At 32.3% G+C, this 17749-nt stretch overlaps 1 protein-coding gene across 2 annotated transcripts in view; it reads left to right on the top strand.

Moving 5' to 3' along the window:
* Positions 1 to 9615, top strand: part of LOC126887310 (uncharacterized) — a 137546-nt gene extending 127931 nt beyond the window's left edge. For both annotated transcript variants that reach the window (XM_050654741.1, XM_050654740.1), the window contains exon 4: positions 9209 to 9615. In XM_050654741.1, the coding sequence (XP_050510698.1) occupies positions 9209 to 9371 (163 nt within the window). In that variant the 3' untranslated portion in view covers positions 9372 to 9615. The remainder of the gene's footprint in view (positions 1 to 9208) is intronic.
* The last annotated feature ends 8134 nt before the right edge of the window (positions 9616 to 17749 follow it).

Raw genomic sequence — 17749 nt, 5'->3', positions numbered from 1 at the left:
GCCGAATAGTTCTCTAAAAGTTTTCCTGAAATTTTAACAAATTTCGAATTCCAATTCCATGCTGAAAACTTTAAATTTTACAAGACAAAAGAGTGTGAGTTTTTTCAAAAACCGTGAAGATATGGGGAATGAGCTAAGGCCCCGTTATCATAATAGGCGCTTAAAGCGCATTTTGATAACACGCGATTACAACTACATACATTTTACTTGAGACCGTTCACATGCCAACGCGCGTCGTAATAAACTAAAACGCGCGTTAGCATGTGAACGGTCTTCAATAAAATGTATGCAGTTATAATCGGGCGTTATCAAAACTCGCGTTAAGCGCCTGTCATGAAAACGGGGCCTTAGCTCATTCCCCATATCTTCCACGATTTTTGAAAAAACTCAGACTCTTTTGTCATGTAAAATTTGAAGTTTTCAGCATGGAGTTGGAATTCGAAATTTGTTAAAATTCGGGAAAAGTTTTAGAGAAATTATTCGGCAGCAAATATTGCCTGGGGATTTTTTGCCCGGGATTTTTTGTGGGGATATTTTGTCCAAAAAATTTGTGGGGATTATTTGTCCCGGATTTTTTGTGGGGATTTTTTGTCCAGGGATTATTTGTCCGGGGATTTTTTGTCCCGGGATTTTTTGTCCAGGAATAATTTGTGGGGATTTTTTGTCCGGGATTATTTGTCCGGGGATTATTTGTCCGGACCCCGAAGAGAAGTACGACAACAAAGCTTAAAAGCAAGTAAAGCGGCGGGATCTCTTAATGACACAATCTGGAAGAACAAACACCTAAGACAAGACACAAAAGCAAGAATCTATAAAACAGCAATTACACCTGTACAGGGTGTCTAGAAACTCAACAAACTACCGACAAACGAAGACAGGAGATTCTTCAGATAATTTTAAGATAATTTAACCCAATTCACTTAGTCCGAAAATGCTTCCTAAGGGAGCTAGAGCTCTTTGAAGATGGCGTCTTGAAATTAGTTTTTCTTAAATAACTCCAGAACGCTTCTATTTAGAAAAACAAAAATTGGTACGCGTATTTATCTTCAAGATATAAATCTAATACATCCATTGCAAATTTCTAGTACCGATTAGAGGCGTCCGTTTTGGGTAGGGCAACGGTTATTTTATCGCATAACTTTTTTATCTTTAACTTTTATGCATTTCTGACACTCTATTATTAAATTGTAAAGTATTCTAGTACTAAAAGGTACTCCTGTTTTAAATCGGTAAGACACACTGTTTTCTAGAAAAATCGATTTGAAAATTTTTCGCTTTTTGTTTTAAAAAAAAATTCGAGAGATAAATCGATTTCATTAATTGCGAATTTCTAGTAGTGGTCATAGGCGTCCGTTTTGGGTAGGTCAACAGTTATTTTATAGCATAACTTTTTGTCTTGAATTTTTGAGCATTTTTGACACTAGATTATTAAATTACGAGGTATTCGAGTACTAAAGGTTACTCTTACTTTATGTTGGTAAAGTACTTCGTTTTTTGTTGAAAAGTTCTTTCAATTTTTTTTTCAAATTCCAAAAACGAAAAACTTCAAATCGATTTTTCTAGAAAACGGTGTGTTCTACCGCCTTAAAGCAAGAGTACCTTTTAGTACTAGAATACCTCAGAATTTAATAATCCGGTGTCAAAAATGCATAAAAGTTCAGGACAAAAAAGTTATGCGATAAAATACCCGTTGCTCTCCCCAAAACGGACGCCTATGACCGGTACTAGAAATTTGCAATGGATGAAAGCGATTCATCTCTGAAAAGTAAATACGCATACCAATTTTCGTTTTTCTAAATAGAAGCGTTCTGGAGGTATTTAAGAAAAACTAATTTCATGACGCCATCTTCAAAGAGCTTTATCTCCCTTAAGAAGCATTTTCGGACTAGGTGAATTGGGTTAAATTGTCTTAAAATTATCTGAGGAATCTCCTGTCTTCGTTTGTCGGTAGAGTTCCTGGACACCCTGTATAAACATACACGGCGGAGACAAGACCTGACACATCTAAAACGAGACGACCACTAGAAGCAACAGAGATGAAAATACTCCGACGAATATCAGGGAAAAGTCTGTTGGATAGGAAGAGAAGCGAAAACATAAGAAGATCATGTAATGCAGAAGACATAAATGGATGGGTGACAAAACGGGAACAGGAGTGAAACTAACACATTAGTAGAATGACAGAGGATAAGATAGTACGAATAGCACGAGATAAGTCACCAAATGGACGAAGAAGTATTGGCAGACCAAGAAAAAGATGGTGCGATAAATTAAACAATTTAGGAGGCTAATATTGAAGAAGAAACAGGTTTTAAAGCCTTCATACAAGAAAAAAAAGGAAGAAGAAAATAGTCGAAAAAATATTTTGTTTGTATGAAAAAGAAACTACTTTGAATCCAGATGGGAAATCACTTTCAAAATACAACTGTTTTGTAAAGTATAATTTAAAATTAAATGTATGTTTGAGCTAAAATTTTACCACAAAATGTTGGTTGGAACAAAGAAGATCAGATAGGCCGACAAATCTGAGACCCAGGAAAGAGAGTATTCTTCTTAACGTGACATATCAAGTCCCCGTGATGTTGGCGATTAGCATGGCAAAATTGTCTCTGATTCGAGCTCTTCTAAATAGTTGTTCTGCTTTCTTTATTCTTGTCCACTCCCTGATATTCTTCAATCAAGCTTACTACCAATTCCTCTGCTTCCTTCGATTTTACCTATCATAATAAGTTGAAGAATTTTATATCGGCCTCCCCTTAGTACATGTCCAAAATACATAGGCCATCTTTCTACATTTAACGTTATCAATCAGCTCTCGAGTAGCATTTGCTCTCATATGGACTGCCACATTTGTCAGCATAGCCGTCCTTGGTATTTTTAATGTACGTCTGTGCAAAGACATTTCGAAGGCCCCCAAACGATTAATGGTGTCTTTGAATTATATAGGTACTCTTTGAGTCATATGACCATCAACATATAACCGTGAATCTTGATGTGCCAAACGGCTAAACACCATGTATTTTATTTTGAACAGTTTATATTTAGACCAAACTCGTTTCCCAATGTGTCAGTGTCATTTTGTTTATCAGAATTACATTAACTTTCACGCCCCATTTCAATTTATGCAGCGCTTCTTTAAACAATATATCTGAATACAAATTGAACAACAGTGGGAACAATGTACAACCCTGTCTGACACCTCTTTGTATTTTACATTTTTCTGTTGTTTTATTACATTTATGCATTGACGCCAGTATAATTTTTATGTAATTCATACGTCTTGAGTATCAACTTCTTTATCCTTAAATTGTTAATTTTAATGTTAATTGTTTTAATTAATTTGTGATGCTGCACTCGACCAAAGACCTTTTCATAGTCAATAAACACAGCAACAACGTTTTTCCTTTGCTCTCGGCATTCCTGCAATAATACATAAAGTGCAAAAGTGCGTCCTGGGTTCCCAGTCCATTTCTGAAGCCAAATTGTGTTTCTTCCTGGTCTTATTCACATTTATCCCTGATTCTACTCTGGATGATACGTAGAAATTATTTTTAAAGTGTGGTTCATAAAGCTTATTATTCTATAATCTCTAAAGTTTTTCGGACGTTGGTCCGAAGCAAGGTATTAACCAATCTTCAGGGATATCACCAATCGAGTAAACGTCATTAAAAACTTTGACCGGTCTTCCAATGTTTTCCTTATTTATGCGCTTTAACATCTCTTTCAGTACCTATATTGTCAGGTCCAACGGCTTTCCTGTTTTTTTTTGCGAACAGATGATACAGACAATAAATTTAATACTTCTATATTTTTTTATGGGAGAGAAATATTTATTTTTTCACAATTTTTATTTGATGTATTTAAATGTAACTCAATAATTCTCTAGCGTTAGGGTAAAAGGACTTAAGTCAGTAAATGGTATATTGCAGAAATAATTTTTAAAGATTTGATGAAACATGCTAAATCTATTTTTATCCTTATTAAATATTTTGTCAGCACATATGGCTCAAAAATAGCTTATTTACAATACATATTATAGTTTAATATGAAATATTGTAAATAATAAAGTTTGATCTGACTTAAGTCCTTTGGATCAGAGAATAAAATACTTAAGTTTTTTTGACCAGATATTTTAATTATATTAAATACACAAGGTTGCATTTTAATAACAGTATATTAATATGAAATATTGTAAAATAATAAAGTTTGATGTGACTTAACTCCTTTGGATCAGAGAATAAAATACTTAAGATTTTTTGACCTGATATTTTAATCATATTAAATATACAGTTTACATTTTAATAACAGTAATATTTAGTTTTTATATTATAATATAACTATGATGAAGTTATTCGTCATCAGAAACAAACTCCTATAAATCTGGGTCCTTATCGTTCATACTTAGTTGGCAGTTCTTGATAAAATAATTTGTATACTTCTGGTACAAGCGGTAAGAGATCTAGAAGATGTTGCTGTTTTTCAAGAGTTATAGGTTTTAACCCATCATACTTTTTCTTGAGTTCTATTGCACTTTGTCGACCTCTTCTAGTAAAATGAATTTCCTTAAAATTTTCTGACTCTTCCAGAGAACTCTTATAAAATATTTTATGTAGCATATTTTTTTCTGTATTGCAGCCAACTACATTTCTGCAATTTGAACAACTCTCCATCAACATGTTTTTGCTTCTTTACAAACGTTGTCCTTAATAAAGCAGCAAAATCGTAGAAGTCATCTAAAGTTAATTCAATGACCTTAAATGGACGTTTTTTGTTTGTGCATCTAATGATAGTAGCCCAATCATGAGGATGAGCAATTTTCATTCCCGATTTTTTTTCTGTTTTTCAATAAGGGAATAGTCGACATCTCATTCCATGTGTAAATGCCCAGAGATCATAAATTTATGGTTGATCTCATTTATTTAGCTTTTCATTTGCATGACTGACATGAACATGGCAGCTACGTGGAAATTTTTATTCTGCCCTGCACATGTATCTGAGTAAAAGGTTATTTTAATGACTTCAGGTGGAATGTTCATTATTTCTTTGAAAAGACAAGAAACAATCTCATTTGCACCACGGTGAGCAATTGATTTATGCCAGATATAACAGGAAGCTGCTCGTGAAACACAAGTATGTACAGTTAAACTGTAAGTCCAGTACTTTCTCTTATAAAAAGAAACAGAAGAAGAAGAAGAAAACTTTTAGCGTTTATCAATCAACAAGTGAGTGTTTTAGCACGATCAGTAAGATTTATGTCATAAACACTTACAGCGGCACCTACGCGTGGACTATTGATACAGAGGACTTAAGTTTCATAAGTCGTTTATATCGGACAACACAAAGGATTTAAGTTAGATATGTTCGTTTGCTCAAACAAAAATAGTCTGATGTAACTTATGTTCTTTGAACCAGTCTTAATAAAAAGCTTATATTTTAAGATAGACTTAATTCTTTTTTACCAAAACAAACTTCTTCACAATTTACAACCAAATATGTAGATAACTCATTTTGGCCAAAAATGGACTTAAGTCCTTTTGCTCTAACACTAGAGAATTATTCTTAATGTTATAATTTAGGGCATTCAGTGAGGGTATTTGGCTCCGAATTCCATCCTACTACATCGATTTACTTGATATTTTCATAGTAAGTAGGGAATAGCTCAAGAAACAAAGTCTACTCTATGCCGATGTGCGCTTTTTTCTTGGGGGTGGTTCTCACCCCTTCTCGGGGGTGAATTTTTTTTTGGATAAAATAGCCACGGAAGAGGCTAAAGAATCTAATTCTAAGAAAAAACTGTTTTATAATTATTTTTTGAAAACTCAATACTTTCTGAGTTATTCGTTGTTGAAAATTGGCCATTTTCATTGAAAAATGATACCCCTTCGGACGGATTTTTGCGAATAACTTAAAAACTATGCATCTAATAAAACAACTACATCAAATATTTTTGTAGCTTATAAAAAAACAAAGAGATTCATTCCTTCATAAATCTTCTAGTTATAATACAAAAAGGGATATGGTGGGTGAGAATAGTTTGTTTTTTGGTGCATGCTCAAATCGGTGTATTCAACTTGAAATAACAGAGAAACGGTCGATTTTAGGTGTATAATGGTACTAATAACTTTTGTAGTGCCTGAAAAGGGCTTTAAAATGAGCAGTATTAAATGTCGATTACGTTCAAACTAAGCGAGATATGCTGCAAAAAAATTGAAGACTAATGTATTTTCAGAAGAAATGAGAAGTATATTTAACCCCTCATCCATCAGAATTGAAATACATCGTTTTTCTTTTAAATTCCTTTTTATCATAGTGTTATTTCTATGTTCAAAAAGTTGGACAAATTATAGAGCGCATTTTTAAATTTTCTTAAAAATCTTCCTTTTTTTCCATGTAACTCGAAAATGATAAGAGATACGAAAAAAAGATATAACACAAAAATGTGAGTTTTTTTAGATTAAAATTTGGTTTTTATTTTTCATTACTGTATCGGTTATCATTTTCAAGTTAGATGGAAAAAAGTAAGATTTTTAAGAAAATTTAAAAATGTGCTCTATAATTTGATCTTATTTTTTTCAAAAACCATTCATTTTAAACTCGTCCAACTTTTTAAACCTAGAAATAACACTATAATAAAAGGTACTGTAGACGGAAAATGATGCATTTACATTCTGGTGAATGGAAGTTAAAATTACTTCTCATTTTTTCTTAAAAAACATTAGTTATCAATTTTGTTAGCAAGATACCTCGCTTAGTTTAAAGGTAATTTACCTTTAGTATTTCTCATTTTAAAGGTCTTTTCAAGCGCTACAAAAGGTATTGGTAGCATTCTACACATAAAATCGACCGTTTCTCTGTTATTTCAAGTTGAATACACCAATTTGAGCATGTAGCAAAAAAAAACAAACTCTTTTCATCTACCATATCTCTTTTTGTATTATAACTAGAAGATTTATGAAGGCAAGTGTGTCTTTGTTTTTTATAACCTACAAAAATGTTTTTTACAGTTATTTTTAGTTAGATGCATATTTTTTAAAGTATTGGAAAAAAACCGTTGGAAAGGTGTTACATTTCAATGAAAATTGCCAATTTTCAACCACGAATAACTCAAAAAGTATTGAGTTTTCAAAAAAATATATAGAACAGTTTTTGCTTAGAATCAGGTTCTTTAGCGAATTCCGTGGTTATCTTACCAAAAAATTGTCCACCCCTGAGAAGGGGTGGGAGCCACCCCCAAGATAAAAGCACACATCGGCATAGGGTAGACTTTGAATTAGGAGATAAGTAGAGGCTAGGCCCAAAATTTCATTAAAATCCATGCAGTAGGATATAATTCGGAGGTAATATCCTATTCTTGCTCCCATTGTAACAATTAGAAATGGGGTGGAAGAAGAGTTCTAGTAGGATGAATACTATTTCTTAAATAGAAAGGGGTCTGGAGAAAAATTAGGGGATATTTCTAAAAGCTACTTGCTGCGGCAGCTCATGGTTGTGCGGTGGCAGGTCATAGGTTCGTTTAAGGAACTAGGGAGTATCAACTACTATTACCAAATGAGATAAGAGTACTTACACAGATATCCTAGGGTGTTTACATAAAAATGATCCTGGATATATTTCGTTTGAGGGCGCCTTACCAGGAGTTTCTTTTTATACAATCCAATATTTTCTTAATATGTATACTCTAAAATACTTTTAAAGGTGTGGTTAAAATTTTGCTAATAGGTAGTTATAAATAAACAGGACAAATAAAATTACATATTTATTGAAAACTTTTCCTGTCAAACAACAAAACAAACATTAGATTTTATAGGTTACATTGGCGATATTTACCTGTGACTAAAATATATCTACTTTCTATAAAATAGATATGGTGCATCAAAAAATAAGCAAATTTATTGTTTATTGACTTGATATCTGACACATTTTAAAATATAGCATTTATATTATTAAAAAGGAAAAATGTTTATTGTTACTGAAACTTGAAAATAACAACTGTCAGTTACGTCACTTGTCAAATATCATTCCAAAAATATTTATGTCTCAATTTTTATATGGTTAAATCACAATTTTGATTTAACAATCATTTTTATAATGATGGAAGCAAATATCTTTCTGATCCAATCAAAAGTTTACTTGTTATATTTTTATTTTTAAATTCATAAAAAAAATTATTTATATATATCAAAAAAAATTACTTTAATCCTTGAACCTAAATTTTTAATTAAAATAGTCACTATACCTTAAACTTTGAAAATATTCATCTGTCACAACATTACTTCACCATCGGAAAGTTTTGACAGATCACTCATACGTCACTCGACGGATGACTGGAAAATTCCACTGGTATGGTGGATATGTAGGTATTATACCATAACAAACAGGAAAATGCTAATTTACCTCTAGTTTTCTAATCCAGGAAACTTAGGTTTAATCCATAACCATGTAACCATAACCAATATTATTATAACCAGCTATAAAGGTTTCATAACAGCTCACCGGCTTCACAAAGGACTAAATACGCCATACCATAAGTTTACAAAAGCGTATAAACCAAAAATTCACTAACCAACAGAACTGCTACACTATTAAATGATCAAACCATTAATTATCTTCACAAAAAGCACTTTAATATATCCCAAATTTAACTTGGAAATTCTTTTGTGGAACAAAAATATGCCGGTTAGAATCTAACTTTTTGACATGCTTATCGGTCAAAAACTATTTTCAGACTCCTCGTTCTTTGCAATACAATCTAAATCTTCCCATCGATGTCGAACTACACTTCGGTTTTTCGTTCGTCGCAGCCAATCACGACTCACGATTTTTACTTGACATTTGAATAGGCCAATGATTGCTTTCTGGTTCTGTCATAATTCTAGAATATGATTATGACAAATACGCAGTTATACACAATACAAGAAGAATGCTTGGAAAATTACCTCCAACACGCATTTCTTCTAAGAATATAACAAGGTATTGTGAAACAGTTCATAGGCGGGTTATAAATTTTTATTTGACTTGAATTTCTATAAAGAACTGACAAAAATATTTGGATTTACTTAGAAAGGGATTGTAAGAACTATATAAATTAATATATTTATACTTCCGCTGTTTTTATAAATGTTATACCATTGACTGGCGTAATTATATTTTTTATAGTTTTATTTTTATAATAAGACAACAATATTAATAGTCTTTTATTTATTTACAGATATCCCAGTTATAGACCCGTAAGCAAAGACACCTACAACAGAGACCCCTATAATGACACCTACAGACCGACCAGTTACCTCTACGGCAGACCGTCGTCAACAACCCCGAAACCATCCTCGGGCGACTCAAATACGCAGTCGCCCCAAGGCAGCTCAGGGTAGCTCAGTCGTAGTCAATACGTAGTTAGAAAGATATTATTAAGTTAATAAAATGTCCCCTACACTAAGTTCTTTTTTTAATTTTTATTTTTTACTACATACTTATTAATTTTAGGTAGGATATTAAATTATTTTGAAAGTATTTCGTCAATACCGCTGTGTTTGTAAAAATTAGACGTTTTTGAAATACAAACGGTATTTATAAATTATTGATTAAATCAAGAATTAAATAAAGTATAAATTACCATGTTTTCTTTATTTTGTAACATCAGCCGCCTAACAGTGTACAACAGCCTCCTTTATTCAGATAAACTTACCCAAGGTTTTTTTTATGTATTTTGACCCGTAGAACACGAATTTTTGGGTAACAGTAGATCTGGATGTCGATAAGATTGTTATAAACAAAGAATTTAAGGAACTACATAATACCGGTTTTGCGCAAAACAAAACATTTTTTGTATTTTTTGAGTCATTATAAGCGAAAAATGTTCTTACAAGTTTTTTCGTAGGATGCATAGTTTTCGAGATAAACGCGTTTAAACTTTTAAAAATCGAAAAATTGCAATTTTTGAACCCCAATAACTTTTGATTAAAAAATAAAAGAGCAATTCTGCTTACCGCATTTGAAAGTTCAAGTCAAATTATACAGATTTTGATTATTTATATTGCTAATAATTAATTTCCTAATTGTCAAACAAAGTTAACAAATAGTGTTTCCCGTGCCCCATGTATGCGTTTTAAAGCAACTACGTAGAAATTGCCTGTTTGTAGGCTCGACTGCTCGTTCGATTTTAAATGAGAAATGCATTGAAAATATCACTCAAGCACTATGTGTTTATAGCTTTGTTTAACAATAAAAAAATTAATTTTTATAAATAAATTTTGACTTGAACTTTCCAATGCGGTAAGCAGAATTGCTATTTTATTTTTTAATCAAAAGTTATTCGGGTTCAAAAATTGCAATTTTTCGATATTTTGAAAGTTCAACCGCATTTATCTCGAAAACTATGCATCCTACGAAACAACTTGTAAGAACATTTTTTGCTTAGAATGATCCAAAAAATACAAAAAAACGTTTTGTTTTGCGAAAAATCGCTGTTATGTAATTCCTCAAGTTCTTTGTTTATAACAATCTTATCGACATCCGGTCCAAGTGTTACCCAAAAAATTCGTTTTCTACGGGTCAAAATACATAAAAGAAACCTGGGTAAGTCAATCTGAATAAAGGAGGCCGTTGTACCTCCCCTGGCAACAGAGCTAACAAGATACCGCTGAATTCTTCCTGCTGCAGTTTTGAAGGTGAATCAAGTAGCTTGACAGAACTGTTGTTGGTCACAATCTCGGATAAAGGAGGAGGGGTCAACATTAGGGATAGATCCATACTTATAAATATATGAAGCTCATAGAAACATGATTATACCTCGGAACAGAAATGATTTTATTACGACGACCAACGTGAGAGAGATCACAACGAACTTATGGCAATAGAGAAAAAATATTCTTCGAATCGGTACTTGGAAACGTAAACTCTATAGTCAGGAGAGCAAGAAATTGCAAAAGAGCTTGTTGAGAAAAATATAGACATATATGCACTACAAAGACGAATAAAAAATAATGATGATTTACAGTAGTATGATGATTTACAGTAGTGTTGAGAAATAAACCAAAGCCAAACAAGGAGTCGCCCTTTAGTACTCCGAAAATTTTATAACCAAGTACACAAATGTAAATATTTCTCTGAAGAATAAAGAATAGTTAGTGTAAAAGTTAAACTGGATGACAAACCTCTGAATGTGATAGCAATCTATGCATCTAAGAACAACATATATACCACCATAAGAGAAAACTTCTAAGAACAGTTTCAGAATGTAATAAGCGAGACCAAATAACGAATATGTAATTATTATGGGTGATTTTAATGGGGATCTATCTTGACGACGATACAACATTGTTTACATTTTGCGGACTACCAAGTCGTGGCAAGCAGAAGACAAGGAAAATTTAGAATTCATGATGAGATGAAAATGCATTACCATTGCGAAAGACCCAATTAGAGACAAGCTCGTGGTAGAGGAAAAACCCATAGAACAGCTAAACCAGTTCAAATATCTAGGTATAGAGTTACCAAGTTATCAAGACCCAGCCAGAGACCTAAGAGGACAAAGTAACAAGGCCGCTGTCTTGTCCGGATGTTTGACAGCAAAGTTAGAATTTATAAAACTTGCATCAGACCTGGTATGACCTATGACTTTGAATCAAGAGAAGACACCAATAAAACTAAGAGCAATAGCAGGGAAGACAACAAGAGATAGAATACGAAACAATATCGTCAGGGAACAATGTGGAGCGCAAGATGTAGTCAGATTGGGCAGGCAAAGATGAACAGAATGGTTCAGTCATGTAAAAAGAATGGAGGAGCACAGACTACCAAGAATTGCGCTAGAAGAAAAACCAGCAGGCAAGCGTCCACCGGGGAGACCACCCAAAATATGGAGAGATACCTCTCAAGAAATACTTTAACGTCGGAATTAACAGATCGACAGCTTTACAACAAGTATAAGAAGAAGAATGATGGGAAGGTTATTTCAAACATATGAAGAGTGGGGCCTTTCAACTGCGAGGAATATATATTTATATTTGGGAACATCAATCAACAGGAGTGGGAGCACTGAAAAAGAGATAGAGCAAAGGTCCGTGAAGGAAAAAAGGGTGATTGGATTAATCCCGATGCTATGGCCAAAAGAACTATCAAACCAAAGAAAACGTCTCATTTTTAACTCCATCTTTAAAAGTATAGTGCTCTATGGATCGAAACATGATAACTTACTTAATCTCTGAAAAGAAGCCTATTTGCATTAGAAATGGACTTCTGAAGAATATCAGCTAAAAAATCAAGGCTTGAAAGAATACAAAATGACCAAATCAGACATATTATGGGAGTCAAATCAATTATCATAGATAAAATCCAAAGGAGACAATTTATCTAGTATGGTCATGTAGAAAGGATGAAAAACGCCAGGCTGCCAAAGCAAATTTTAAAAGGAATGCCACGGGAAAGAAGGAAGAGCGAAGGGTCGAAACACACCTGGCTAGCCAGCATTCAGAAGGCAATGTTCGAAGGGCACCTTGACCGTGATGGCAAATGGAACGACCAACAAAGCTTGAAACTACGAATCGGAAGGCGGAGAACGCTATAAAAAACCGGGATAATAAAAAAAATTAAAAAAAAACCATAAAATCCTTTATAAAAGGTATATTTCTTAAAATCCCTATACAGGGCTACATTACAAAACAAACAGAACTAGTTTTCAATCGGTTGACCGATCATCATCAGTGTTTTCCTAAAATATGTATAACCTGGTAAAATGATGTAAAGTATTTAAAATTTTGACTACGATTTTAAAAAGTTATAGGTTATACTCACTTGAATCGAACATGCTAACCACCAAAGTAAAAAATATTTGGGTAAAAACTCTTTAAAATTAATCCGACATAGGAACATATAAAAATGATGTGAGTTTACACATGGATGTTTAAAATATCCAATGTTTCACGCTCGAGGTATTATTGAGCTAAATTTGACTTGTTCACATCATGGCTGTGTAGAAGCAAGTGGCTTTGATAGCGGAAATTCTGAATGGTGACATGACAGAAATGACAGTTCCACAGGAAGTTAAAATTTCCCTGCTGGTTTTGTGATATTCATTGTAAAGTTTGTTAAATTATTAACAATAAAAACAGTCGCTCCCACTATGGTAAATAATCTGTTAAAATGAAAATGTACTTGATGTAAAACTTAAAATATTTGTATGAAAAAGATAGGCAAACCACATTACACGTTAAAAGAAAACTTAATAAACGGTATCAAGCCCTCTTATGTAAACATCTAGGGCTTGGAAAAGCAATTTTATGTAGATATCAAGTTATCGATTTTATTTGTTATAGTATGTGGAAGTACCATAAAATATCACAATGTAGGAGACAGAGATGTAGACGTGTCTCATAATCTGGGAGGAATGTATAAGACAAGCTCAGATTCATGCGACTATTTCCCAAGGTCCCTGCAGGCTACAAAATCAGAACTCTAAGGGTTCGACAAAACAGACCGGCATATGATATAGTTAACCATAGGAGAGAGGGTAAAAAAAATTGTATAATAATTTATCACAACTAGTATATTTCCTATATAAAGATAAGCGGTTATCAAATTTGAAAGGTCAACTGTTACCATGACATTACTCTCTACATATAATAATGTTCTGTTTCGTTAAGACCGCCAGTACGAATACAATTTTAACTTCAAAAACCATGATAAAGGAAATAGTAGTGGCCCGTATCTAAATCATACATCGACAATGTATCACAAGACCAAATCTAGAAGCTGCCTTCTGTCTTCGTTGCATTTTTCAGCAGGAATTAAAATTTCAGGAGGGTAGAAAGGATTAGTTTAAATAAGTGATGTCTCAGTTTCAGTGAGAATATTCATCGAGAAATGTGGCCGGTATCGTAGATAGTCAGGGAGACTTCTTTACTTTACATGAATAATGGATGTAATTTTGGAGACGTTTTTTAGCTGGGGGACGTGTTCGTTCGTAGCCAAATCTAGGTAGTGAAAAGTGCCATTTAGGCTTTTAAATATTTAAAACAGAAATAATATAAGTAAATATTAGTGCAGTCACCTCCGATTTCGTTGAACCTCCATCGATTTTCATGAAAATTGGTGAGTAGTTAGAGGGTACCTCAAGGAACAAAGGTGACATGATGCCAACTTGCGCTTGTACCCTGGGGGTGGATGCCACCCCTTTTTTGGGTGAAAATTATTTTATTAAAAATAATACCATAAATCGATAGAGGGACAAATTCTAAGCAAAATTTGTTGTATTAAGTTATTAACATAAATATATACTTTTTGAGTTATTAAAAGATTTAATTTTTTCGTAAAAAATGCATGTTTTAAAGCTATTTTTCACGTATAACTCAAAAACTATTAGCTTTTACAAAAAAGTTATTCTTACCAAAATTGAAGACAATAAAAATTTGAATACACTATTTACTAAAAGTACTAAACAAATGTTAATTCAAAGTGAGTTATGGGTAATTAAATATATATTTTTTTCGATGATTAATCAAATCTAAGTATTCAATCTTAAATAATGGAAAAATACATTTTATAAAATATACCTGCTAAACACTTATCAAAGTACTTTAGAATACCTAACAAATGAGCTCCAGAAGAAGTTAATAGCATCAAAATTAAGCAAGTTATGATGAAACTGACAGAACCCTTTCGAATTTTTTTAGGAAAAAGTGAAAAACAAAACATATGCCATTTCAACAAAAATTAAAATTTATAGTAATCCTTACAAAAATTTCTTTGTATTAGCATAAGTAATGATTTTAACAATTTTCACCGGTTTAGAATGCGTATTTTTGAAAAAAAGATATAATTTAAAAAATCAGAATTTTTAAAATTACCCAATAAAACTATAGAAATACCCAATATACGTAAAAAATGGTAAATAACCAAATTTTTACCATTTCTGTAGGGTGAAAAATAACGGAGATAGAAACGTTTAAAACTTAAATTTTGCTGCGAGAACCATGTAACCGTGGCCATTTAATCTTTGATTTTTAAAAAGTAAGGGGTTTAAAAGATTAAATTCACCGCGTTTTAATAGCCTTTGGAATTTCCTTTCAAAACGTTTTTAGGTAAACCTGATATCTTAAAAATTAACGGAGTTATTAAAAAAAACGGTGATATTTTGGAAAAATTTTTAGAAGATAAAGTTTGAAAAATTTTGGAGCATAAATTTTACTGCTATTAACTTGTTCGGTATTTCATTTGATAGATATTTCTTTCACAAAGATAGATAGATAAGTACTTTCACAAATGTTTAATAAGTTTATGTTATAAAATGCATCATTTTCCCGTAATTTAAGCTTGAATACTTAGATTTGGGTACTCGCCGAGAAAAATATGCATTCAATTCCTATAACTCACTTTTAGTCAATACTAAGAGGTTTTTTTAGTAAGAAGTTTATTTAGTTTTTTATTAGCTTCAATTTTGCTAATAACAGCTTTTTTGTTAAAATTTATAGTTTTTTAATTATCTACGAAAAATCGGTTAAAAACATGCATTTTCATACAAAAATTAAAATTTTTGATCTTAATTAACTCGAAAAGTTTTGACTTATTTTAATAACTTTATATAACAAATTTTGGTTAGAATTTGTCCCCCTACAATGGCGTAGCCAGTCCCACAGAAGCCTCCCATCAAAGTTTGTCGCGGGGCCCTTTTCCACGACTGGTATGGGATAGTGCTAAAAAAATGTCTAATAAAAGCAGCAAAAACGCGTGTATAGAATGGAATAGAAATATAATTTATTGTCACTGAAAATTTTACAATTCTATAGACAAAGCCTAGGTACAAAGAGTAGGAAAAAATAACAACAAATACAGTTTACTGAAATTACACAAGTCGTCATTATTATTACAAAATAAAAGATAATAAAATAAAACAAAACAATACAGGGTGTTTCATTAATAATTGGAAATATTATACCTGTAGATTCCTGAGCTCAAAATATTAAGGTTTAACACAAATCACCTACTCCGGAAATGCTTCCTAAGGGAGCTGGAGCTCTTTGAAGATGGTGCCTTTTACTTAGTTTTTTTGAAATACCTCTAGAACACATCTATTTAGAGAAACTAAAACTGGTACGGCTATTTACTTCCAGAGATGAATCTATTTCATAGATTGTGAATTTCTAGTACCGGTCATATGCGTCCTCTTGGGTAGGGCAACGGTTATTTTATCGCATAACTTTTTTGTTATACATTGTCTTTAACTTTTAACAATTTTTGATACCAGATTATTAAACTGTGTGGAATTCTAGTACTAAAAGCTACTCTTACTTTAAGTCGGTAGGATAAACCTTTACTAGATAAATCGATTTGAAATTTTTTGGTTTTATAAATTTGATCAAAATTTAAAAAATTTTCAAAAAAAATTGGTGTGTTTTACCGACCCAAAGAAGAGTAACTTTTAGTACTAGAATACCTCATAATTTAATAATCTAATGTCAAAAATGTTTCAAAATTAAAGACATAAAAAATAATGCGATAAAATAACCGTTGACCTACTCAAAATGGACGCATATGACCGGTACTAGAAATTCGCAATTGATGAAATCGATTCATCTCTGGAATAAACATACCAGTTTTCGTTTTTTGTTTTCATAGTTTTTTGAAAATTTTTCTCATATTAAAAAACACAAAATTTTTAAATCGACATTTCTAGAAAACGGTGTATCCTACCGATTTAAAGCAAGAGTACCTTTTATTAGGTACTACCTATTATTAGAAGGTTTTATTAGGTACCTTTGGAGCCCAGGAATCTACAGTTAAATTATTTCCAATTATTAATGAAACACCCTGTATGTTGCAAACTTTAAATAAATTGCAAATTACATAATACAACCTTAAGAACTAATAAGTTAAGCCTATAACACTCAAATGTAGATAATAATAATAAATCTAATAAACTCTTACAATCCAAAGTTGAAAAACAGATTCAGTTTTTTCAAGCCAAGGGTGGACATTGAAAAGGAACGAAAACAAAGAAGCTCTGTTCTTTAACGGCGAGCGACCGGCAAATAGATATACCTAAATACAATTTATAGATAAAGAACATATTACACGAAAATATACGCAAACGATACACAGTGTTTCAATGTTTTAACTTATCAAAGGTTATGCGATTACATATATTACAATTTCGCATCATACATTACACAATGTCTCACACAGCCAACGGTAAATAGTCAATAAGAAGTAGCTTGAATACAAAAAATCTCTGTTGTTATAGAACGACAAGAGGCAGATAATAGATAGGTACCTATACAGTACATAAATTAGTTTATGATAATGAATCCATTACACGAAAATGTCGATATACCAACAATACATGTACACTGTTTCAAAGCGTTTTAATTGTGAAATAATTGCAGAATATTTTGTTCAATTTTTTTAATGGAATTTTGTTTGGACATGACGCGTTGGGGCCCCTAAATGTCGGGGGCCCCGTATAATTGATACGACTGACACGGCGGTAGCTACGCCTCTGTCCCCCTATCTAATTATGGGGTTATTTTTAATAAAATAATTTTCACCCGAGAAGGAATGGCATCCACCCCCAGGGTTAAAGCGCAAGTTGGCACCATGTCACCTTTGTTTCTTAAGATATCCTCTAACCACTCACCAATTTTTATGCAAATCGATGGAGGTTAAACGAAATCGAGGTAATAGCTCATATCCACCTTCAGTGACTCCAATATACAGTTTATTATATAAAAAAGTGAATATAAATCTTATCAATTAA

Source organism: Diabrotica virgifera, chromosome 6, assembly GCF_917563875.1.
Source record: "Diabrotica virgifera virgifera chromosome 6, PGI_DIABVI_V3a".
Taxonomy (NCBI): domain Eukaryota; kingdom Metazoa; phylum Arthropoda; class Insecta; order Coleoptera; family Chrysomelidae; genus Diabrotica; species Diabrotica virgifera.
Note: the sequence above shows the minus strand (reverse complement) of the source record. Positions and strands in the feature narration are given on the sequence as shown.